Source organism: Mirounga leonina, unplaced genomic scaffold, assembly GCF_011800145.1.
Source record: "Mirounga leonina isolate KUSES-001 unplaced genomic scaffold, KU_Mleo_1.0 Mir_242, whole genome shotgun sequence".
Taxonomy (NCBI): Eukaryota; Metazoa; Chordata; class Mammalia; order Carnivora; family Phocidae; genus Mirounga; species Mirounga leonina.
The window spans coordinates 228,087-249,114 of record NW_023270627.1 but is presented as its reverse complement, the minus strand read 5'-3'; the positions used below and the strand labels follow the sequence as shown (position 1 = coordinate 249,114).

At 43.1% G+C, this 21,028-nt stretch overlaps 1 protein-coding gene and 1 pseudogene across 3 annotated transcripts in view; one reads left to right on the top strand and one right to left on the bottom strand.

Annotated features, from left to right (window-relative positions):
• Positions 1–20,612, top strand: part of APBB1IP (amyloid beta precursor protein binding family B member 1 interacting protein) — a 108,684-nt gene extending 88,072 nt beyond the window's left edge. Inside the window, exons 10-13 of one of the 3 annotated variants that reach the window (XM_035029486.1) lie at positions 8,625–8,723; positions 9,287–9,410; positions 17,184–17,287; positions 19,768–20,612. In XM_035029486.1, the coding sequence (XP_034885377.1) occupies positions 8,625–8,723; positions 9,287–9,410; positions 17,184–17,287; positions 19,768–20,277 (837 nt within the window). In that variant the 3' untranslated portion in view covers positions 20,278–20,612. The remainder of the gene's footprint in view (positions 1–8,624; positions 8,724–9,286; positions 9,411–17,183; positions 17,288–19,767) is intronic. The other 2 variants (XM_035029487.1, XM_035029488.1) reach the window with 2 other exon arrangements.
• LOC118026578 lies at positions 831–1,394 on the bottom strand (annotated as a pseudogene).
• Positions 20,613–21,028: the final 416 nt, after the last annotated feature.

Below are 21,028 nucleotides of genomic sequence, written 5' to 3'. Positions count from 1 at the left end.
ATACTCACGGGGAAGATGCCAGAATCCAAAGAAAGGACTTGGTACTCGAGAATCATTTCTTTCCTTGTGCTTGTCTTTGAGGCATACTCCCATTCTGAGCCTGTGATGGAGTTCCTCCTTCGTGAATTCTCTCTCACTCCAGTCTGAGGCTAAATGCGACGGGTCAGTGGAAGTAAACATATTCCAGGAGAAATGATGTTTTTATCGAGGTCTGTTCAGAGGCCGTGGAGTTATCATGGAAAGAGCATTGGAATTCTGCTCCATTAACTCATCTTCTCTCTACCCCTTACTCTGCTCCATTTTCCTCACAGAAGTTTTCATAATCTGAAATTATATTACGTAACGTTTTATATTTTTATTGGATTTCTACCCTAGTAGAATATAAACTTTTTCTTTTGTGTTTACTATTATGTTCCAGAGCCTGAATCAGTATTAAATGCTTAATTCACATCTGTTGAACGAATGAATGAACAGAAATGCACATCAAGCTCCCTGCCCTATTGTGCTGTCGTTAATATTAATTATTACCCCTTCTGTCATTAATATTAATAGTAGTATGCCCTCTCATGTTACAGGCTCTGTGTTGGGTCCTTTCATACATTATTTCACTTAATCTTTCAACAGCCCTTTGAGGGAGGCATTATCATCTCTACATTGTAGATGTGGAAACAGAAACTCCCAGAGGTTCATGAACTTGGCCAAGGTCACCTCATGCTTATTGTTAAACATAAAGTGTGTTCTCTTGAGAACGAACTCTCTTCACTCCTATCTTTTTCTTTTCTTTTTTTTTTTTTTTACAGTCTTGAGGTCTTTTATTTTCTTTACATTTATCATGCCATGAATTCGTAGGAAGTGGGTTCCAGCAGCTTGGGCTCCTTTCCATTGGTTCTCACAAAGTGTGCTTCTCTGGGTAGGGCAAGCTGGCGCTTCAGTTGAACCCAAGTACCTTTCTCTTTGGCTTCCTTCTTTTTCTGATCATTTTCCTTCACACACTTCAGGAAGCTATCTCAGCTCTTTGAGTGTTTAATATGCGCAATGCGTACGTTAATTCTCTTGGCAAGAATCTTGCCCTTAACTTGTTTGTTTACAACAATGCCAACAGCATGCTGAGTAACATTGTAGACTCTTCCAGTTTTGCCATGGTAACGTTTGTGGGGCATTCCTTTTTGAACAGTGCCCATTCCCTTGATGTCCACAATATCACATTTCTTATAGATTCGCATGTATGTGGCCAAAGGAATAACTCCATGTTTTCTAAAAGGCCTAGAGAACATATAGCAGGTACCTCTCCTCTTTCCCTTTGTGTTGGTCATTTTGGCGAATTACTGGAAGATGGCGGTTCCCTCTTCGCTCCTATCTTGAATCTCTTAGAGCTAAGATTTAGGGTCAACATTCTCTTAGTACTGCACCTTCCTTTCCCTAGCCTACTCAAGAGCCACATCACATGTGGGGCTCATACAGTTGAGCTAAGTAGCTCACTTTTGGTTCTTGAGTCTGCTTTTTGCTGACCAGGTCAACTCCTGCCCTCACAGAAGATTTTAGCAGCTTTTCCCCCTGCTTTCTGCTCAACTCAATCTCCTACCTCATCCCCTGACATCATCTATACTTTTCTCAAAGAGTCTCTCACCTATGAACCTCTCTAGTCAGCACACCTTGCCTTCTAATTGGAGAAGACAGAAAAGGGAAGGATTGAGTTGCCCTGGTTTACTTCCTGTTTACCTCTCAACTTAATCTAACACAGTCATCATCCTTCCAACTTTGTGTCTCAGAGGAAAAGGCTCCTTCCTCCAAGGCCAGTCCCTCCAACATTAACCCTTCCCTGGGACCTGCACCATCCGTGACTCCCTTTTGCTTCAGCGTCTTCACCCTCTCTCCAGAGAATTCTTCTCTTGGGCTACAACACATTCAAATATTCCTTGGGCGGGTATTCCAAATCACTTCCCTCAGTTTGATCTTCCCCACACCTTTGGCTTCTGCCTTCCCTTTCACTCAGACTTCCTGAGAGAGCAGTATGTCCTCCTTGTCCTCAACTTTTATTCTGTCAGTAAAACTCATTCATTCCAAAATATTTCTCTCCAACCTACTGCTATCCAGGACCTTAGGATACACAGTGAACAAAACAAATAACTTGGCTTTGTGGAGCTTGCACTCTGGCTGGCTTCTCCTCCTTCCTGTGCTGAAACTATTATTACAGTTTCTGGTGAACAATCAGCTGTTTCAATCCTCAGGCTTCTGGTCCTCCTGGCGTCATTTGCATTGGTGATAACAGGCTCGCCCTCAACCCAGACCCGTCTATCCACCTGCTCCTCCATTTCTGCGGGGTCCTCCTCCTCCCACACACACTGGAATGTTCTCCGGGGTTCGATATTCTGTTTTCACCAGCCTCCTGCTCTTTCGGAGGAATCATATTCACAGCCACATCTCCAGCTGTTGTCTGCACACTAATAATTCCCAGTCTATAGACAACTGTCTCACCTTCTCTTCCCAGTCTTTCACCTGAGATAACTGTGCCCCAGGGCACTTCAGCCATAACCTGTCACATGGTGTTTTCAGCTTTCTCTCCACCCCCACAAACTCCTCCTTTCTGCAGTCCCACTCCAGATGAGTGGTACCATCCCCCACTGTATTACTTTTGGGGAGCTGCCATATCAAAGTTCCACAGACCAGCTGGCTTAAAACAACAGGAATTTTTGCTCTCACAATTCAGGAACCCAGAAGTTTAAAATCAAGGTGTCCATAGGGTTGGTTCCTTTTGGAGGGCTCTGAGGGAAAATCTGCTCCATGCCTCTCTCCTGGCTTCTGTCCGTTTCCAGCAATCCTTGGCAATCCTTGGCTTACAGCCGCATAACGCCGATCTCTGCCTCTATATCACATGCCCTCCACTCCCTGCATGTCTGTGTTTCTTTTCTTCCCACGAGGACACCAGTCATATTGGATTAAGGCCCACCCTAATCAAGCGTGACCTCATTTTAACTAGATTATGTCTACAAAGATCCTATTTACAAATAAGGTCCCATTCACAGGTACCAGCGGTTAGGACTACAGCATATCTTTAGAGGGGACGCAGTTACGCCCATAATACCCAACTACTTTTCCAAGCTACAGATAGAGAAACCATCCTAGAAGTCCCTTCCCTTTCTTGTCCAACCCATCATCAACCTTTGATTTTCCATCACAGAGGTGTCTCATCCAGCCCTCTCTGTCTGTCCTTCCCCCTCACTCCAAGCCCATCTTCCACATCACTGCTGGGGGTTGCCTGCATCCCTCTGATCTTCTAAAATGTCTGATGCCTACAGGACAATGTCCAGATGCGAGCTTGACACCAGGCACTGGACTCTGGCTCCAGCTCATTTTCTGCCTCTTCTTTCCATGGCTCCCAGGCCTTAGCCACACAGAATTTCTAGATGTGCCTCAGATGGGATCGAGTGATAGAATACACTTCTTCCAAAGAGCCTTTCTCATTCTCTGTTTTCAAACTTTTATTATGAAATTCACCATGTCATAGAGTAATCATATTTTTGTTGACATATGTCTCCTCCAGCAACATGCCCAGCCGCCACTTCCTAATTATGGTGTGAGCCTCTTATTCATCCTTATTAATGACAGGTATATTTCTTAGCACCCCAAGGTATTTGGTGAATGCACAGGTCTTTAGTTCTTAGCCATTCCTTCGGCTTTGGCTTAATCTTTCTCGACACAGTTTTCTCCTTTGTAACACAGAGTTACCTCAGTTTAGAGGATCTGTAAGATCTGTTCTGATCTGCAGTTGCCCTGACCCTTGTGTATTGTGCTGCATGAAAGAGCTTCTCTCTTTCAGGAACAATCCAACCAATTGCACAAGAGACTGGCCAGTGGTACTGAACCAGCAGTTTTTTTTCCTTAAACCCCTTTGCAAATAATTTTTCAGTGAAAGGCTCAGGGAGGAAACCCCTTGGCAAGGTCCTAAACCATGACTGGAAAACAAGCACAGTGACTTGCTGTATGACGTCCTGGGAGCCAGGAAGGAGCCTCGTACCCACTAGATAGCTCGTCTTAGAACCATAAAATCTGAGGATTGCAAGCAACCTCAGAGGTCATCGGTTGCTGACTCTCCCATGTACATTTGTAGTATGCATGTAGTGTAAGGAAGTCAGTGAGAATGAACCAAGGTCTGTACATCTACCTCATCATCACAGGGAGGCCATGTCAGAACCCAAGTTCAAGAGTTCTTGCCTCTGTTTTATCCTCAAAACCCATTATGTTCAATGGAATAACCACATTTTACTCTCTTTGGATAAATAACATACTTAAGAAATTATTTATTGGGTGGGTACCGCTCGAGTGGGTACCTCTACCCAGACAGCTGATTGGTGCACTTCGTTGCAAGCACAACGTGACGTATAGTCTGCGGTTAGGAACCTGGCTCTCGCGAAGCATGAACCAAAAAACAAACGAAGAATATTTTAAGATAGCAAGCCCAAGGTAACAATGTTAACTTTAAAAATTTTCTCAGGAGAAAAAAAAATAATAACTGCTTTCTAAGAAAAATTGTAAGCATTAAGTTGCTGAAGAGACCCAAGTTTGCCCCTCTTACATGACCGTCAACGAGAATGCTCTTGTAAGTCAGGGAGCTGTGTTTCAGGTACGGAAAGACAAGAACTTTGGTTTGACTTTGCGGATTCCATTGTTGGAGGGAGTGTTGCAGGCATCTGTGGAATGTTACATTCCATCCAGGAAATAAGTCACTTGTCATCAATATGACCTTCCAGTTAATTAATGTTACAAATCCACTTTTGCTGCTAGGCCACATTATCTGAGTTGATAGAGAGTTCCCATTTTAAAGGCCCCCACAGAGGATGATCATTGGGGTTACATTTATAATAAAGCTAAAATCTAACGTTCAGAATTAATGAGGAAGCTTTGAACCCCTAACGGGGGAGAAGGCACAGCAGCCATTCAGAAGTGTATGCTGCCATCTGCTGGCCAGAATGGAAGACTACAGTCAACACTGGGGAGCTCCGTATTGTCACCCTCAGGAAAACTCCTAAGACAATCAAAATCCTAGAGGAGAACATAGGCAATAACCTCTTTGACATCGCCCACAGCAACTTCTTTCAAAATACATCTCCAAAAACTAGTGGAACAAAAGCAAAAATGAACTTTTGGGACTTTATCAAGATAAAAAGCTTCTGCACAGCAAAGGAAACAGTCAACAAAACAAAGAGGCAACCCACAGAATGGGAGAAGATATTTGCAAATGACACTACAGATAAAGGGCTGGTATCCAAGATCTATAAAGAACTTCTCAAACTCAACACCCAAAAAGCAAATAATCAAGTCAAAAAATGGGCAGAAGACATGAACAGACACTTCTCTGAAGAAGACATACAAATGGCTAACAGACACATGAAAAAATGTTCATCATCATTAGCCATCAGGGAAATCCAAATCAAAACCACATTGAGAGACCACCTTACACCAGTTAGAATGGCAAAAATGGACAGGGAAAGAAACAACAAATGTTGGAGAGGTTGTGGAGAAAGGGGAACCCTCTTACACTGTTGGTGGGAATGCAAGTTGGTACAGCCACTTCAGAAAACAGTGTGGAGTTTCCTCAAAAATTTAAAATTAGAGCTACCCTATGACCCAGCAATTGCACTCTTGGGTATTTACCCCAAAGACACAGATGTAATGAAAAGAAGGGCCATATGCACCCCAATGTTCATAGCAGCAATGTCCGCAATACCCAAACTGTGGAAAGAGCCGAGATGCCCTTCAACAGATGAATGGATAAAGAAGATGGGGTCCATATATACAATGGAATATTACTCAGCCATCAGAAAGGATGAATACCCAACTTTTACATCAACATGGATGGGACCGGAGGAGATCATGCTAAGTGAAATAAGTCAAGCAGAGAAAGTCAATTATCATATGGTTTCACTTATTTGTGGAACATAAGGAATAGCATGGAGGGTGCCTGTTCCACTTATTTGTGGAACATAAGGAATAGCATGGAGGACATTAGGAGAAGGAAGGGAAAAATGGGGGGGCAATTGGAGGGAGAGACGAACCATGAGAGACTATGGACTCTGAGAAACAAACAGGGTTTTAGAGGGGAGGGGGGAGGGAGGATTGGTTAGCCTGGTGATGGGTATTAAGGAGGGCATGTACCGCATGGAGTACTGGGTGTTATACGAAAACAATGGATCGTGGATCACCACATCAAAATCTAATGATGTATGGTGACTAATATAACATAATAAAATTAAAAAAAAAAAAAAACCATTCTTCCAGTGATACGGATGCAAATTCTCAGAGCCGAAGGACCTAAACAAAGAGAATGGTCCGTTCACAGAGAAAAGTATGAAGGTGGAATTTCCTCAACTGGGTCAAAAGGCTAAAAGGAAGAATTCTTTACATTTTATTAATTTTTTTCTGTGGTATCTTTAAAGTTTGGAATTTTGGCCTAATAGCTTAATATAAATACAGAAATTCTAGGTAGCAGGACAAGAGACCTCCAAGAGTCTAGTGGACCATGGTGTAAAATATATAGTAACTTCTCTGGGCCTCAGTTTTCTCATCTGTAAAACCCAAACTTACTAACCTCTCATCAAGCTCTTCAAGTCTGCACGGGTCTTGTTATCCTTTCTGGGCAATGACAGCAATGCCACTGAGTTGTGGGAAAGATCAGCACCGAGACTAGTCCGGATGCTGCTTCTCAGATTCAAACTGACGTTCAAAGGCACATTGCACTTGACTTAGATCAACTTCGAAAACAGCCATGTCCTTGATGGTCAGTGCTGAAGCCAAAAGCAAAAGTGAAGGTCTGTGCGATGCCCTAAGAGAGGAACTGATAGCTCCGCTCCTTTCCTGCCCCGGAACACAGCTCCCCACTCTCTTGGCGTTCCATTTCACCACCGCTTTGTCCCCATGCTAGCAGGATTAGCAAACCCCTCTGAGAAGTGGAGGCAGAAGAGTTGGTCTTACACAAACACCCATGTGCACACACAATGGTTACGGTTATAATTATTTTTCTATATAATGAAACTTATTAAAAATGATAATGACCCGGGGCGCCTGGGTGGCACAGCAGTTAAGCTTCTGACTCTTGGTTTCGGCTCAGGTCATGATCTTGGGATGCCGGGGTGGAGCCCCACCTGGGGCTCCGTGCTCAGCGGGGAGTCTGCTTCTCTGCCTGTCTCCCCTCTGCCTCTGCCCCTCCCCCCACTTGCCCTTGGCGTGCTCTCCCTCTCTCTCTCAAATAAATAAATCTTTTTAAAAAAATGACAAAGACCCGTGAAAATTCATGTGGCACAAATCTTAGAATCTAGATTTGGTTGCCTGCCCCTCACCTTGTAGCCATAAGACTTCTGGCTGAACAGGAAAGCTTGCTCTTATTTATTTCCTTCAACAAGTATTTCCACCTCTGGACCAGAATACTGATCATGCACCAGGCATGTGCTAAGCACTGGGGGTCTTCAGCAGTGAATGACAGACATGGTCCCCACCGTAATGGAGCACACAGTCTATCAGAGACAGCCACACACAACAGAAATTACAAGGGCAACGAGGATTTAAAAAGAGGGGCCCAGGGTGATCTGATGACCAGGGACCAGTGCCTCTCTCTCCCTCCTCTTCATTCCTGCCAGTATCACTGCTCTCTCTGACTGTGAGCTCCTGGAAGGCCCGGATCCTAGTGCAGCACCTCAAGCCGTTGCCAATTGAGAATAAACAGAATATTCCTTCTCTAGGCCATCCCTCCAGAGGCCAAAATGGCCAGTTTGGGTAGGAGAAGGCAATTAAGAATGGGTGAAATCCTGAATTCCTGGTAACAGAAATACCCCGCGGTCTGACTGGGAGTCACAGAGCATTAATTCTGTGACATAAGAATTACATCAGGTGAGGTCCCTTATCTGATAAATGGAGAGACAATTCAGATTTCTTGTGGGGAAGGAGACATGCTGTATGCGAAGGCTTTCAAAAGCTAAAAAAGCAGAAGAGAAAATTATTATTGATAATATAGTAAGAAGTGCTTATGATAAATCATGTCACAGGTTTCTTAAATCCTTTCAAAATTTAGTCCATTTAAAAGTACCCCTGTTCCTTATGAGGTCAAGCCCCGCGCTGGGCTACGCGCTCATCGGGGAAACAGGGAGTCTGCCTGAGAGTCTCTCTCCCTCTCCCTCTGCCCCTCATCTCTCTCACTCTCTCTCAAAATAAATAAATAAAATCTTTAAAAAATAATAAAATAGGGGCACCTGGGTGGCTCAGTTGGTTAAGCGGCTGCCTTCGGCTCAGGTCATGATCCCAGGGTCCTGGGATCAAGCCCCACGTCGGGCTCCCTGCTCAGTGGAGAGTCTGCTGCTTCCTCTCCCTCTGCCTGTCTCTCTGCCTACTTGTGCTCTCTATCTCTCTGTCAAATAAATAAATAAAATCTTAAAAAAATAAAAATATTTAAAAAAATAATAATAATAAAATAAAAATTAAAAAATAAAAGGTACCCCTAGTCCTAATCCTAAAATTGCTACCAGCAATTTTCCACCATCTCAGGAAATCACATACATTGTTAAGTTTTTAAAAAAAAAATTCGGAAGATGCTAATAAATAGTTTATAAATGGTCTTTGAAATTACTTTTTTCTAGCATCCCCAAATTCAAAAGGAGTCCCAGTATATCAAATATCTCTGCTGTGACGACGCGAGAACCCTAAACCAGTGGGTCATGGGAATAAGGATTGCCAAGGTGAGAGAGCATGTGGACTCACCCTGTCTTGAGTTGTATACCAGCATCCTGGCCTGGGTGCAGTCTCTGTGCTACTTGGAAATGGCTGACCCATCCTTAGTGGGTCAGCGCTATGATACCATCTTAACTTTCTTGCCCACGGGGTTTTTTTAATAGGTGAGAGTGATGGAAACACAGACCTCTCCAACGACCTGAGAATCAAGGGTTTACTCTCCCACGAGGCTTCTCAGATCTTTATTTACTTGTTGAGAGCTTGAGTTGAGAAACACAACACATAACCTGTGGTAGATTTACATGAAGACCTACGGTGATCAGAAGTGGGTGGCGAAAGCCCTCCTCTAACATCTGGGTAAAAGTATTAACTGACTGTGCTAATCTGGAAAATCACTTAACACACGAAAATAATCTATGGATTTTTTTTATTGAAATACACTAAGAAAACTCAGGAAAGAAGTAAAAAGTAGCTATAAAGTACTTTTTTCCTTCTATATATATATTGCAATTGGGTGCAGGATTTGGGATAAATGGATTTCTTTCTTGCTTCTTTTGTGTTCTCTCCCCAGTATGGAAAGACTCTCTACGATAACTATCAGCGGGCTATGGCGAGAGCCGGGCTCGCCTCCCGGTGGACAAACCTGGGCACTGTGAGCGCGGGACCACCAGCTCCACCGGCCCCACCTGCTACAGGTACCGTGCAAAGAAGAAATCCTGACACTTGCTCAAAGCTTAGAGCTCATGTTCAAACATAGCCAACACATTTTATAAATGTTGGCTCAAGATCTCTACACCCACCTGTATCTATTTCTTTGTAAGTGATTCTTAGCAAAGCTTCAACCACTTTTCTCATGATATGCTTGTGGATGAGATGGGGACCACCAGTGTAGGGTGAACTAGAAGAATACTGTGTCTCATCAGAATAGAAAGGTGATATTTGTCCAAAGCTTCGTTAGCACCCAGCAGACAGCCCACGAAAAGGACGAGATCAATCCCCAATGTTTTGCCTCATGGTATCATGGCCAGAGCCTTGTACCCAATCCTGGACATCACATTCTATGGTAACATAACAGCTTCTTGTTTGTATTTTGAGGAGGACAGAATTTTGAGAGATGAAGTGTGTGCAAGGCATCATTTTACATAGACTATTTCTGGTTCTTACACCAACCCTGCAAAGTATAGATCATTACCCGCACTCCACAGTTGAAGATATTCTGAAGCTGGTATAAGTGCCTAGTGTCTTCTCCGTGGCTGCGCTGTAATTCAAACACCTTGTCTTTATGATAAATAATGGTTGAAAGAACTGGAACCATTTACAGCAGGAAAGTTCTGGTCATTGTCCTTCAGTGCTAGAGAATGGTCATATCAAAGCCAGTATATGTATTCTTTGCTGCTCAAAGGGTAAAAGCAGCTTGAAAGTGTAGAAGGTGCAATACGGCAGATTTGACCCAACACCTAAAGATATTTTCACTGGATGTGTCCAGATTGGCTGCTCTGTGTAGAGTGAGTTTCTGGAAGTGTTTATGCTGAATAAAACTGTTTTCTGCAGAGCACTTACCATGATTTGTAATTATTTTATGTATCCATGAACGTGTCTGGTGCCTGTTTTCTCCACTGGACTCTAAGTCTCCAAAGGACAAAAGACCATTTCACCAGGTTGCACATTATGTTCCCAGAGTTTACAAGCCTGGCATATAGTAAATATTTATTGAGTTACTAAATAAAGGGTTGCTGGGGTTGGTTGGGAGTTGGGTTTCCTAATTCTATCAGTCTTCATCTTGGGAGTGAAACACCACTTGTAGTTCTTGGCTGTCAAGTTTCCCCTTCCCAAGATGGGGTCACTCTTTGGGATGAGGCACCCTGAGACCATCTGGGGCATCTCTCCCAGGAGCACCAGCCTCTATTCCAGTAAAGGCTCCTGGGCTATTTCTGAGGCAGATCCTGTGGCCTTAGGTCTTACTCACTGAGGGTGAGCCCATAAGGCTGTAAGTCCTTTGATTTGAGGGAACGCTAAGATGCCTTTGCTTTCCAGACAGCCAAAGAATTTTTTCTTCCGAACACTTTTCTCTGAAATTGGGATCACTGACTTTAGCAAATAGCTCTGTCTCTTACCAACTAATTGTTCTAGTTAATTTTCACAAGCATTGGCATATCAGCCATTTCCCAGAATGAAGCAGCTAGTGTATTGTATATCATCCTGTCACCCAGACAGGTTTCTTAGCCTGGTTCTGGCTGAGTGAGGTTATCCGTCAGCAAGTTGGGTTTTGTGGTCAGCAGCCAGGAAGAGCCATATCCAATCAGATGCTCAGGGGATCATCTTGGGCATCAGCTGTATTTATTCAGATCATTCAGATCACAGACTATCTCTGTGGTTCAGTAAGAAATATATCTGAAACACTACATCAAAAACTAATGATGTAATGTATGGTGATTAACATAATAAAATTAAATTTAAAAAATTTTTTTAAAAAAGAAATATATCTGGTCTTTGGCCTCAATTCCTAACAAAGCTTCAAGAGCCCAAGGAATTTCCTGAGCCATCGTGTCTTTCTTAGGCTAATGAGATGACTCATGGTGGACCCCCTGGTAGCTTTAGGATGGGGGCTGCTCACCAAAAAGACCAAGCAAGTGATTCCACCACAGAGCTCTGGACATCACCCACAACTGGGCCCTTAATACTGCCTATTGATCTTACTACAGTTCTCTAGACTAGCGGTTCTCAGCTGAGGGTGACCTTGCCCCTTAGGGAAGATTTGGCAATGTTTAGAAACAATTTTGGTTATCACACCTTGGGGGAAATGCTTATGATATCTAATGGGTAGAGGCTAAGGATGCTGCCTGTCCTAAAATGCATAGGACAGCCCCCCACACAACAAAAAATTTTCTAGTCCCAGATGCCAATAATGTTGAGAAAACCTGTTCCTGTCAATGTAATTCCTAGTTTCTCTCATTGTCTCAAATGTTCTTCACTCTCCTCAGACTTCCAACCCCCAAATCCTTCACTCTCAGCAGAGAAAATGGAACCATCAAATGGGAACTCCTTTGACTTCTCACCACAAAACCCAACAACTTCCCTGCATCTGTACCCGTCCTAGCTTGCGTCCATTATGTTACTTCCTAACAAGAGCCAGTCCTTCCATGCATGCTCTGGTCCCCTATTCCAACACCGGCTGATCTTCTGCAGTATCACTCTGATGCCCACCACTGGAATTAGCTCAGACTCCACAGGCCAAGGGCAACATCCTCAACAAGGCTGCCTTTCTTCCAATGCCAGCCACACTTCTGACCTACTGGTTACAATTTTAGGGGTTCCCACTACCCCTTCAGCTTCAACAGTTCACTAGAATGACTCACAGAACTCAGGAAAGTGCTATCCTTATTATTATAATGTTATTATAAAGGATACATATCAGGACCAGCCAAGGTCTTGGAGGGTCCTGGCTGCAGAGCTTCTTTGTCCTCTCATGGACCACATGATTGATTTCAGTGCCCTCCCCAGAAGTTGGGTTAGCTCAAAGCCCCCAACCCTCTAATCACCTGTTAGTGTTTCTGATAGCCAACCCGCATCCCAAGCCATCTTGTTAGCATAAACCCAGATGTGATCCTAGGGGTTCATTGAATAGCAAAGACATTCCAATCACTTTGGAAATACCCAGGTTTTAGAAGTTCTGTGCCAGGAACTCAGGACAAAGATTAGACAGATTATACCATCCTCTTCTACTTTCTCTTCTGCTCTACTGGGTCCTTCTCATCAACACTGCTCCCTTCTTCAAGCAAGTAAGTTTTAAAACCCTCCTATGACTCCACATCTCCCTCCAGCTACTGCCCCCCACCCCCGCCACCACCAAACTATTCTAAAGGGTGGACCACATATGCTGCCTCCACTTTTCTACCCTCACTCACTCTTCGACCCATTTCAGGCAAGCTTCTGCTTCTAATACCCCATGGAGAAGGCTCTTGCTAATCCCACCAGTGGCCTCTATGCTGCTAAATGCAAGTATTATAAACTTATCTTCTTATCTGACCTTTCAGCAGCATCAACAGGATTGACCTTTCCTCCCTGAAACAGTCTCCTCTATTGGCTTTCCAGATAGCACACACTCCAGATCTTCCATCTCACCCCCAACTTCCCCTGCCACTCTTTTCTAACCTCCTCTACTAACTCTTCTTCTACCTTAAATTATCCACAACTCAGTCCATCCTAACCCTGTTCTCTTGTTACACTGTCTCTCTAAGTGGTCTAAATCCACTCCTGGCACCATCTTTGTGCTGACCACCCACAAATATATAAATCCAACCCAGACTTCTCTGTTGACCTCCAAAACCATGTATCCAACTGTCTGCTCAATGGCTCCACTTGGATACATCAGACTCAACATCTGTAAAACTGACTCATCATATTACCCTCCAGACCTGCTCTTCCATTGTTGTTCTCGAGTTTCTGTAAATAATAATCATCTGCCCAGTTGCTTATGCAGGACACATGCAAGAAAAGTTCACTCATGCCCAAATCCAATCACCCCCAAATCCTGTTGATTCTACCTTCTAAATATCGGTCAAATCTGTCCAGGTCTGTTCATCTCCATCCCCATCAAACCTAAGCTGCCGTGATCTTTCACTTGGCCTCCCATGGTAGTGGTGTACCAGCTCAACTCCCTACATTTGCAGACTTCTCTCCCGCCCTGAGTCACCTTTCTAAACGTAAATGTGATTTCTCCCCTGCCGGTAGCGTTTCAGAAGCTTCCCACTGCCCTTTATCTAGATAAGTCCCAAATCCTTAGCAAGGCCAACCAAGCCTGCATATCAAGAGCCTCGCCCAGCTGTGCTGCCTCTTTCCACCCCTGTGTTTTCCTGTTCCTGGCTCATGGGCCACTTGTTTTTCCTAGTTCTTCAAAGCCCCAGACACCATCGTTTCTTAGGGACTTCGGATGCTGTTCCCTCTGTGATATTTTTTCTTTCATGTGGCTAATTCCTTCCTATCCTCAGGTCTACAGTGAATTATCCTTTACTAGCCAGGCATAATTAATAATCTGTTTGATTAGTTTAGAACTGTTTTCTCCTCTAGACACTGAAGGAAATCATGAGGTGTTTCTGCTATGATTTCCCAACTGAAAAAAAACATGGAGAGCCATTGTTCTGTATCCAAAGTGCTTAACAAGTGATTTATTCTTGATAAATGACAGCTTTTTTCTTTTTCATATTAGAGAACAGCCATAGAGGGTTTCTTTTTTTTTTTTTTTTAGCACTTATTAAATCACTTTGACTTTAGCAACTGTTTTTAGTCAGGACTCTTCACATGGTATTTGACAAATCCAACTCAGTCTGGTTTAAGCAACAAAGAATGAGGGGGAGAGATTTATTAATGCACCAAAATAGGAGGTCCAGGGGTATGCTGCTTTCAGGCACAGCAGGATCCAGGAGTGTAAGTGATGTCATCAAGATACGGTTTCTTTCTTAGGCACTGTCTCCATAAGGTGGCAAGGACTGCCAGTGATTCTCTGGGCTTACATTGTTCACACAGCTATAAATATTAGTATAAATAGAATGCCCCATCTCTGAAAAACAGAGCCCCATCTCTGGGAGGGCTGTTTCGTGCCCATTCCTATCGATCTCACTGTGCCCATGAGGTTGCTGCCCTCTGACGTGCCAGGTCAAGTGGGAGGATTGGCCTTTCACAAACCACGTGAGTTAAGAATGAGGGACATGGCATTTGGTCCAATTTTCAGAATGCACTTGAGTCCTGTAAAGCATTTGGGGCTCGTATTTGTTTAATCAACTTCCAACCCCTAATTCCTCTAAGAACTCCTAAAGAGGCAGTGAGAAAGACTATATTGCTACTTGACAGCAAGGACTGTTAATACAGTGAACCCAGACAACCTAGATCCCAAGTCAGTGACACCTACAGAATATATGGGTTATGTGGGTACCCATGGGTTGTCCCAGGATGGGGCAGAGAGCCCATAGAAAAGATTGGATTTCCTGGTACATGGGAAGACATCAGCTTAGAGCATTTGGGATATTATTATTATTCGTTTGTTCTCACAGATTAAAGACCAGGACATCCTAGTTAACATAAAAACACACAATGTGTTGGTGAGAAATCAGCCCGTGTATGTGTTTGGGCAAAAGAAGCAAAAAGAAAATACATTAGTGCCCTTTAAAGGAATTTCCCCCAATGCTCTTCAGGATTCAGCTTCAGTTTCTGTTCACTTTGTACAAAGGTGTTTAAATATAAAGAAAGGATTTGAATATGTATAAGAAAGTCTTAAGTATAAACATCCTAAGGCTTTAAGATGTTTAGACATATTGCTTCCTGACCTCCAGAACAAAGCTTTGGCTAATTAGAGACGTTTAATGAGCCTAGAGCTAGAGAAATGCACATTTACGGGGCACGTGCGGACAATACTGCTTGGGCGCGCTGAGGAGGGCAAGCGAAGGTCTGCTCAGAACAACGAGGTGGCTGTCCTTGCTGAATAGGAACATGGATTTTATAACGAAAAACTGCTAGTAGAGAACGTGGTTCTAGCCTGTTCTAATATTTCAACTGCATAAATGGACACAAATATCTTTTTTTATTCTGAAGTCCTTTCAGACACGCAGAAAAGTTGCAGGAATAGTACAAAGAACCCGTTCCCCAGATCACCAATATTGAGTATTTGTCTTATTTTGAGATATTTGAAAATTTGAGATATTTGCCTTATCATTTCTATCTCCCAACTCCCGCTTCTCCATATGTTATCCACAGACATGTTTTTTCCAAACCACTTGAGAGTAGACGGACTACCTCATACCCCTTTCCCCTCCAGTCTTCCCTTTGTGGTTCCTAAAATCAAGGCTATTCTCTTACTAACCGTAGTACAATTATCAGATCTAGGGAATTTCATATTAATATTATCTAAGCCACAGCCTATGTTCAGGTATTGCTAGCCGTCGCAGCAGTGCCTTGGATAGCAGCGTGTTTTCCTGGCTCAGACTCCACCCAGGCTCGTGTATGGCATTTACTTACCATGTCTCCTTAGTTCCCCTTCATCTGGAACATTCCCCCAGCCTTTCTCTGTCAGGACATTAACAGCTTTTTAAGAATAAGGGCCATGTATTTTATAGAACACCCCTCAATTTGGATGTGTCTGATGTTTCCTTATGATTCATTTCAGATAGTGCATTTCAGGCGGGAATCCTGTGTGAGGGCTACATGTCCTTCTCAGGGTATCACGATTGGAGGCATACGATGTCTGTTTGCCCCTCATCGGAAACGTGCCTTTTGATCACTTGGCTAATGTGTTGTCCGATTTCTCTCCTGTACAGATTTTTCATCTGGTATTTCATAATTTGTAGAGAGACACTTTGAGGCCCTGTTAACATCCCATTCCATCAAACACTCGCTTCTTCCCAATCTCAAGTTCTTAACAGCCTTCTTTGAGTTGTTATGTAGATGAATGGGTTTCTCAAACTATTGGAAAAATATTTGAAGAAGCAAGCAAACGGTAATTTCACAAGCATTTGACAGAATAGCTGGCACTGAGCATAGCTAAAGCAATCTCTGAGTTCATTCAGTGAGAAGACCTCTTGTCAGCATTGGCTGGGGGCATTGGAGAAATGGCTTTCATGTGTGGAGAGATGGCCAGCCTTTCCAGGATGTTCTCTAAGGAACTGGAGAGATCCACGGACATCTGAAGAAATCTGTCAGATTCCCTCAAAACTGTGAAACCTCAGTTAGTCTCACTTTCGTGACAAAGGGTAAATTAAAAGGCAGGAAAATAAAATAAGGGCTTATCAGAACTTTCTGGAAGCAAATCCATTCCAGGTTATCTCAGGAGCCTGCACATTTTGCTCAGTCCCCTCTACTATTTTTGTGCCCATAGTACATTTTGTTGAGAATAATGCTCAAAAGTTGTTCCTGCACACGGCATAGTATGAAACTAGAAACATACATTTCAGAAAAATCTTCAACAACAGCAATTTTTTAAACAGTTTTTCAAAGTTTATTCTCCAGTTATCAAAAGGCTTTTAAGGGGCACCTGGCTGGCTCAGTCAGTTAAGTGTCAGACTTTTGATTTTGGCTCAGGTCATGATCTCAGGGTTGTTGAGATCCAGCCCCGTGTAGGGCTCCATGCTGGGTGTGGAGCCTGCTTAAGATTCTCTCTCTGCCCCCACTCTCCCTCTCTAAAAATAAATGAATAAATAATTTTTTTTCTTTAAAGGCTTTTGAAAACAGAACATGCTATTCTCTAGGCCCCTAGTTAATTCAGATGTTGTAGCCTATATAAAGCATTCACTTTCCTGAACCTTTGCTGAATCTCATGAAATATTGCCATAGAACCTTAGATTTTCTGTTAAGGCCTGTGTACCTATGACTCCTTGTCTTTTGCTTTGGAAATATATAAACTACTTTATGTTTTTAGATGAACTTGCAAGAATGTTGAATATGCCTTATCCACTCTTCTTGTCTTTCTTCCCCGTTCTCAGGACTTAAAATAGGAACCACCCAGGCCAATGGTCAGATTCCCCAGGCTGCACATTCTGTTAGCGCTGTTCTCGAAGAAGCCCAGAGGCATGCAGAAACAACTAAGGTAAGGCCAGAGAGTAAGTAACTGACATTCTCAGCCTGTCTCCAGTAAGCCCATATTCTAAACCATTAGCAGTGTCCAATAACTGCTCTCCTAAAAAGAGAAAATCTAGTTCCAACAACTAAGAAGTCACTATAATTTTATTTAGATAGTTGCCTTTTTGTTAATCTTAAAGTTATACAGGCTAGAATGGAAAATTAAAGCCAACTGTTATCACATTGCTCCAGGAAAATGGAAGAATTTTTTTTTTAATGCTGATGCTTGGTAAACATTTTTAATTTAGCTACATTGATTTTGGCTGAAGGGATTTTCTTGCTGAAGGGCAAGTGGTTTTAGCACTCTGAAAGTGGACCCTGAGTTTTAAGCCCTTGGGATTTTTACTTTTTTTGAATAAATTAGAACAGTTAGTCAGAAGCCCTATATTAAATGCTAACTAAGCCCCAAAACTAGATTAGAAGACTACTAAAAGGGTTCTATTAGAAAATGTGCATTTTATATTTTTCTGTTAATGTTCAACATACATCCTCAGGGTGATGGAAAAGAAAACACATTTTAAAATAATAGCCAAATTGATATAACATTCTCTATAACTTTTTTTTCAGTAGAGATTAGTGAAGATTTATTTAATCTGAAAATTGTAGCTGAAAGTTGTAATCTATATACTAGTCTAACTGGTAACATTTCAAGTGACTATTCTGTTGAATATTTTCCACGTGTGATTCAAACAGCCTTGAATAATTGTACCTTCCATTATTTTTCACTTCATTCTCCCCCTCTCATTTTGTCCATCAGCCAGTGGTGGGAGCAATTAAATCTTGTATTTTTTGAAATTGTTATAATTTCTGAAAACCATTGTAGACCATTAAAAGTTGTGTTTCTCTAATATTCTTATGAGCTTCTCAAGTCCGACATCAGGCACCTCACCTTCAGCTCTTATTATTTCTATGGTTCCTGTAAAGCCAACTGAAGAGAAACACTTGAAAATGCTGAAAGCAACAAAAGGATCCCAGAATAGAAACCACTTTGCTTTGTGTGAACATCAGTTCCCAAACTGCCTGTTCAGAATTGTTTTTAAGTGTACATCACTAGTCAACTAGCTTATCATGCCAAGCAAATAAACCAAATAAAATAGAAACTCAATCATAAGGCACTTTGTAGGAAAAAAAAAAAAAAAACTACATAACTTCTAAATTTAATCGTCAGTGGTAAGAGGTGGTTAAGCCAAAGAAAAAAAATGAAAGCCTGATAATTATCAGGAAAACAGAGGGATTCAGCTAAGCTGCCTGAAATTCCTGGGGAAGTTGCATTATATAAATGTTAAGTTACTATTATCATCTATTCCACTGTTGGCAGAAGGGGAACTGTGCCTCTTTAGCCTTTGGCCAAGTCTGATGTTCTGGTTTCCTCCAGGAGTAGCATGGGCAGCATGATTTTACTGCACAGAACCGAGCCACACATTTAGCTCACTTGGTATCATCATAACCTTGAGGCCTAGATAATAACAAAGCCTATGATGCTCATTTTATCCCTGATTGGCCAGCCGACTTTCACACAGTTAAGAAAAGGTAAATCTAAGACTGTGGACCAGGTGTGTGGATTCTCAGTCCACCCACCGCCTCCCTTGAAGTTGTCATGCCAGAGGGAGAAAAGCCTGTAATTGGCTTCTCCCTGGTAGCCCACAGTCCTGGGGAAAGGCATCTTTGTTCTTGGCATGCCAGCAATCACTGATGCAAGAGAAGGCAGAACAGTTCTTTGCTAGGAGAGTTATTTTTTGTGCCCAGATTTGTACAAAGCTTACCGGTAGCCTAGAGAGAACTCTCTCTGTTTTATTTTTCCCTTCCATCTTCCTTGTACTAATCAAAGGAGGACATCTAAGCCAGGAGTTTTGGGGAAGGTTTGGGGAAGCTTCTTAATCACCTTTCGGCCACTGGAGGTATGATACAGAAGCAAAATAATTTTATAGACACCTGCCCCTGACAACTGAGCTTCACAACCAGCTCAACTCAGACCAAGAAAAATGTTATGGCTGCATATGCTGAGGACCCCCGGGCGGGGGCGGGGGGAGGGGGTTTGTCTTGGGAACCAAGGCTTGAGTGGGAATTCCAGGAGAGGCGTTTTGCTTCCATTCTGAGTTTACTTAGGCTGAGCTTAGGGTAGGTAAAGACTGAAGTAACCCCATAACTAGCTTAGCTCTGTATCACTAAAGCTCTTTCGATGATGGGAAGAGATACATCTATAATCTAAACATAATAAACACCTCGTGTTCCATTTACTGAGGAAGACATGGTAGATTAGCGTTAAATAATGTTATCATCGGGAAGACTGTTAAGGGCCATTTGGAGTCATTCTCCTAACGCAAAGAGGAGCTAGCTCGTGAACCACCTGTATGTAGTCGCAGGGCCGGAGGAATGGAGGCTCCCCGACCCTCGGGAGGCAGACCTCACCGTCCAGTGGAAATTCACGCTGTGTTTGCTCTGTTGAAGGACAAGCAGCCAGCCCTTGGTAACCACGAGCCAGGAGTGCCGAGGGCGCACCAGCTTCCCAAGGCCAGCCTGCCGCCGCCCCCGCCCTTGCGGCGGTCGTCGGACTCCTGCAGCAGCCCGAAGACATCCGCCAGGGTCAAGGGCCCGGGCGGCGGCTTCCCGGCCCCGCCCGACGACTCTCTGCCGCCCCCCCCGCCGCCGCCGCCCCTGGAGGACGGCCAGCTCCCTCCGCCGCCGCCCGATTTCAACGACGCGCCCCCGGACTTCGTGCCTCCCCCACCGCCGTCGTTCGCAGGGGAGGCGGGCTCTCCGTTGCCGCCCCCGCCCCCGCCCCCACCTGCACCTGCCCCCGAAGCCGCGAAGCCGCCCGCCCTTGGCGTCAAAAGACCTCCAGTCCCCCCGAAGAGGAAAGAGAACCCAGCGCCGCCCGGCGGGGGAGGCAGCGGAGAGCAAGATTTCATGTCCGATCTCATGAAAGCTTTGCAAAAGAAAAGAGGCAACATATCCTAAGGGAAACGGATCAGTATCTTCTTGTGATGGGCATAATCACTTCTCACCTCAAGTGCATTTTTACTACTTTATTTCCGTGACATCTTGTTCATTTTCGATAAAATATTGACCCATTCAGACGAGAAATGATGTAAAATGTCTCACCGTAGCTCAAATACATTCATAACCATTAACCTAACACAGAAGTTAGTCTCTGCTAAATGTACATATCTTAACTGTTTCCACTTCTGTGAATGCATCTTCCCTTCCAAGTTAACTAAAATTTTTTTATGTTCCTTTATCTTACTATGTTCAGAAGCATCAAATTAATAAAAGTTAAATTTTTTTTTCTTGGAGATGATACTTCTAAAAATATCAGTGTATATAAATCTATTGTGATATCGACGCCATGTTACAATATACTTGACCTTTTGAAATAGCTTTCAAAAGTCGTGGGCCTTCTAAAGTATTGTTGATCTTGGAGATATTTTCCATCTCCACCCCCATGACCTTCAGAATTTTCTGAAAAATCGAAAGAGAAAAAAGGAAAAAACAGGAGAGGCAAAGTGAATTCAGTTTCTTTGAGACTCATGGCTTGATTGATGGGGGTTCTGGACATATACTGTTTTGGTTTTGGTTTTCCAAAGGTCAAATAACATAGTAATGAAGAAAAGAGATATGTAGAGTTTGGGGATTCTCTGTTATTACACTGCTGTAAGTACACTATAAATAAAAATTTAGAGACAGGAAAAGGCAGTCATTTATCTCTCAG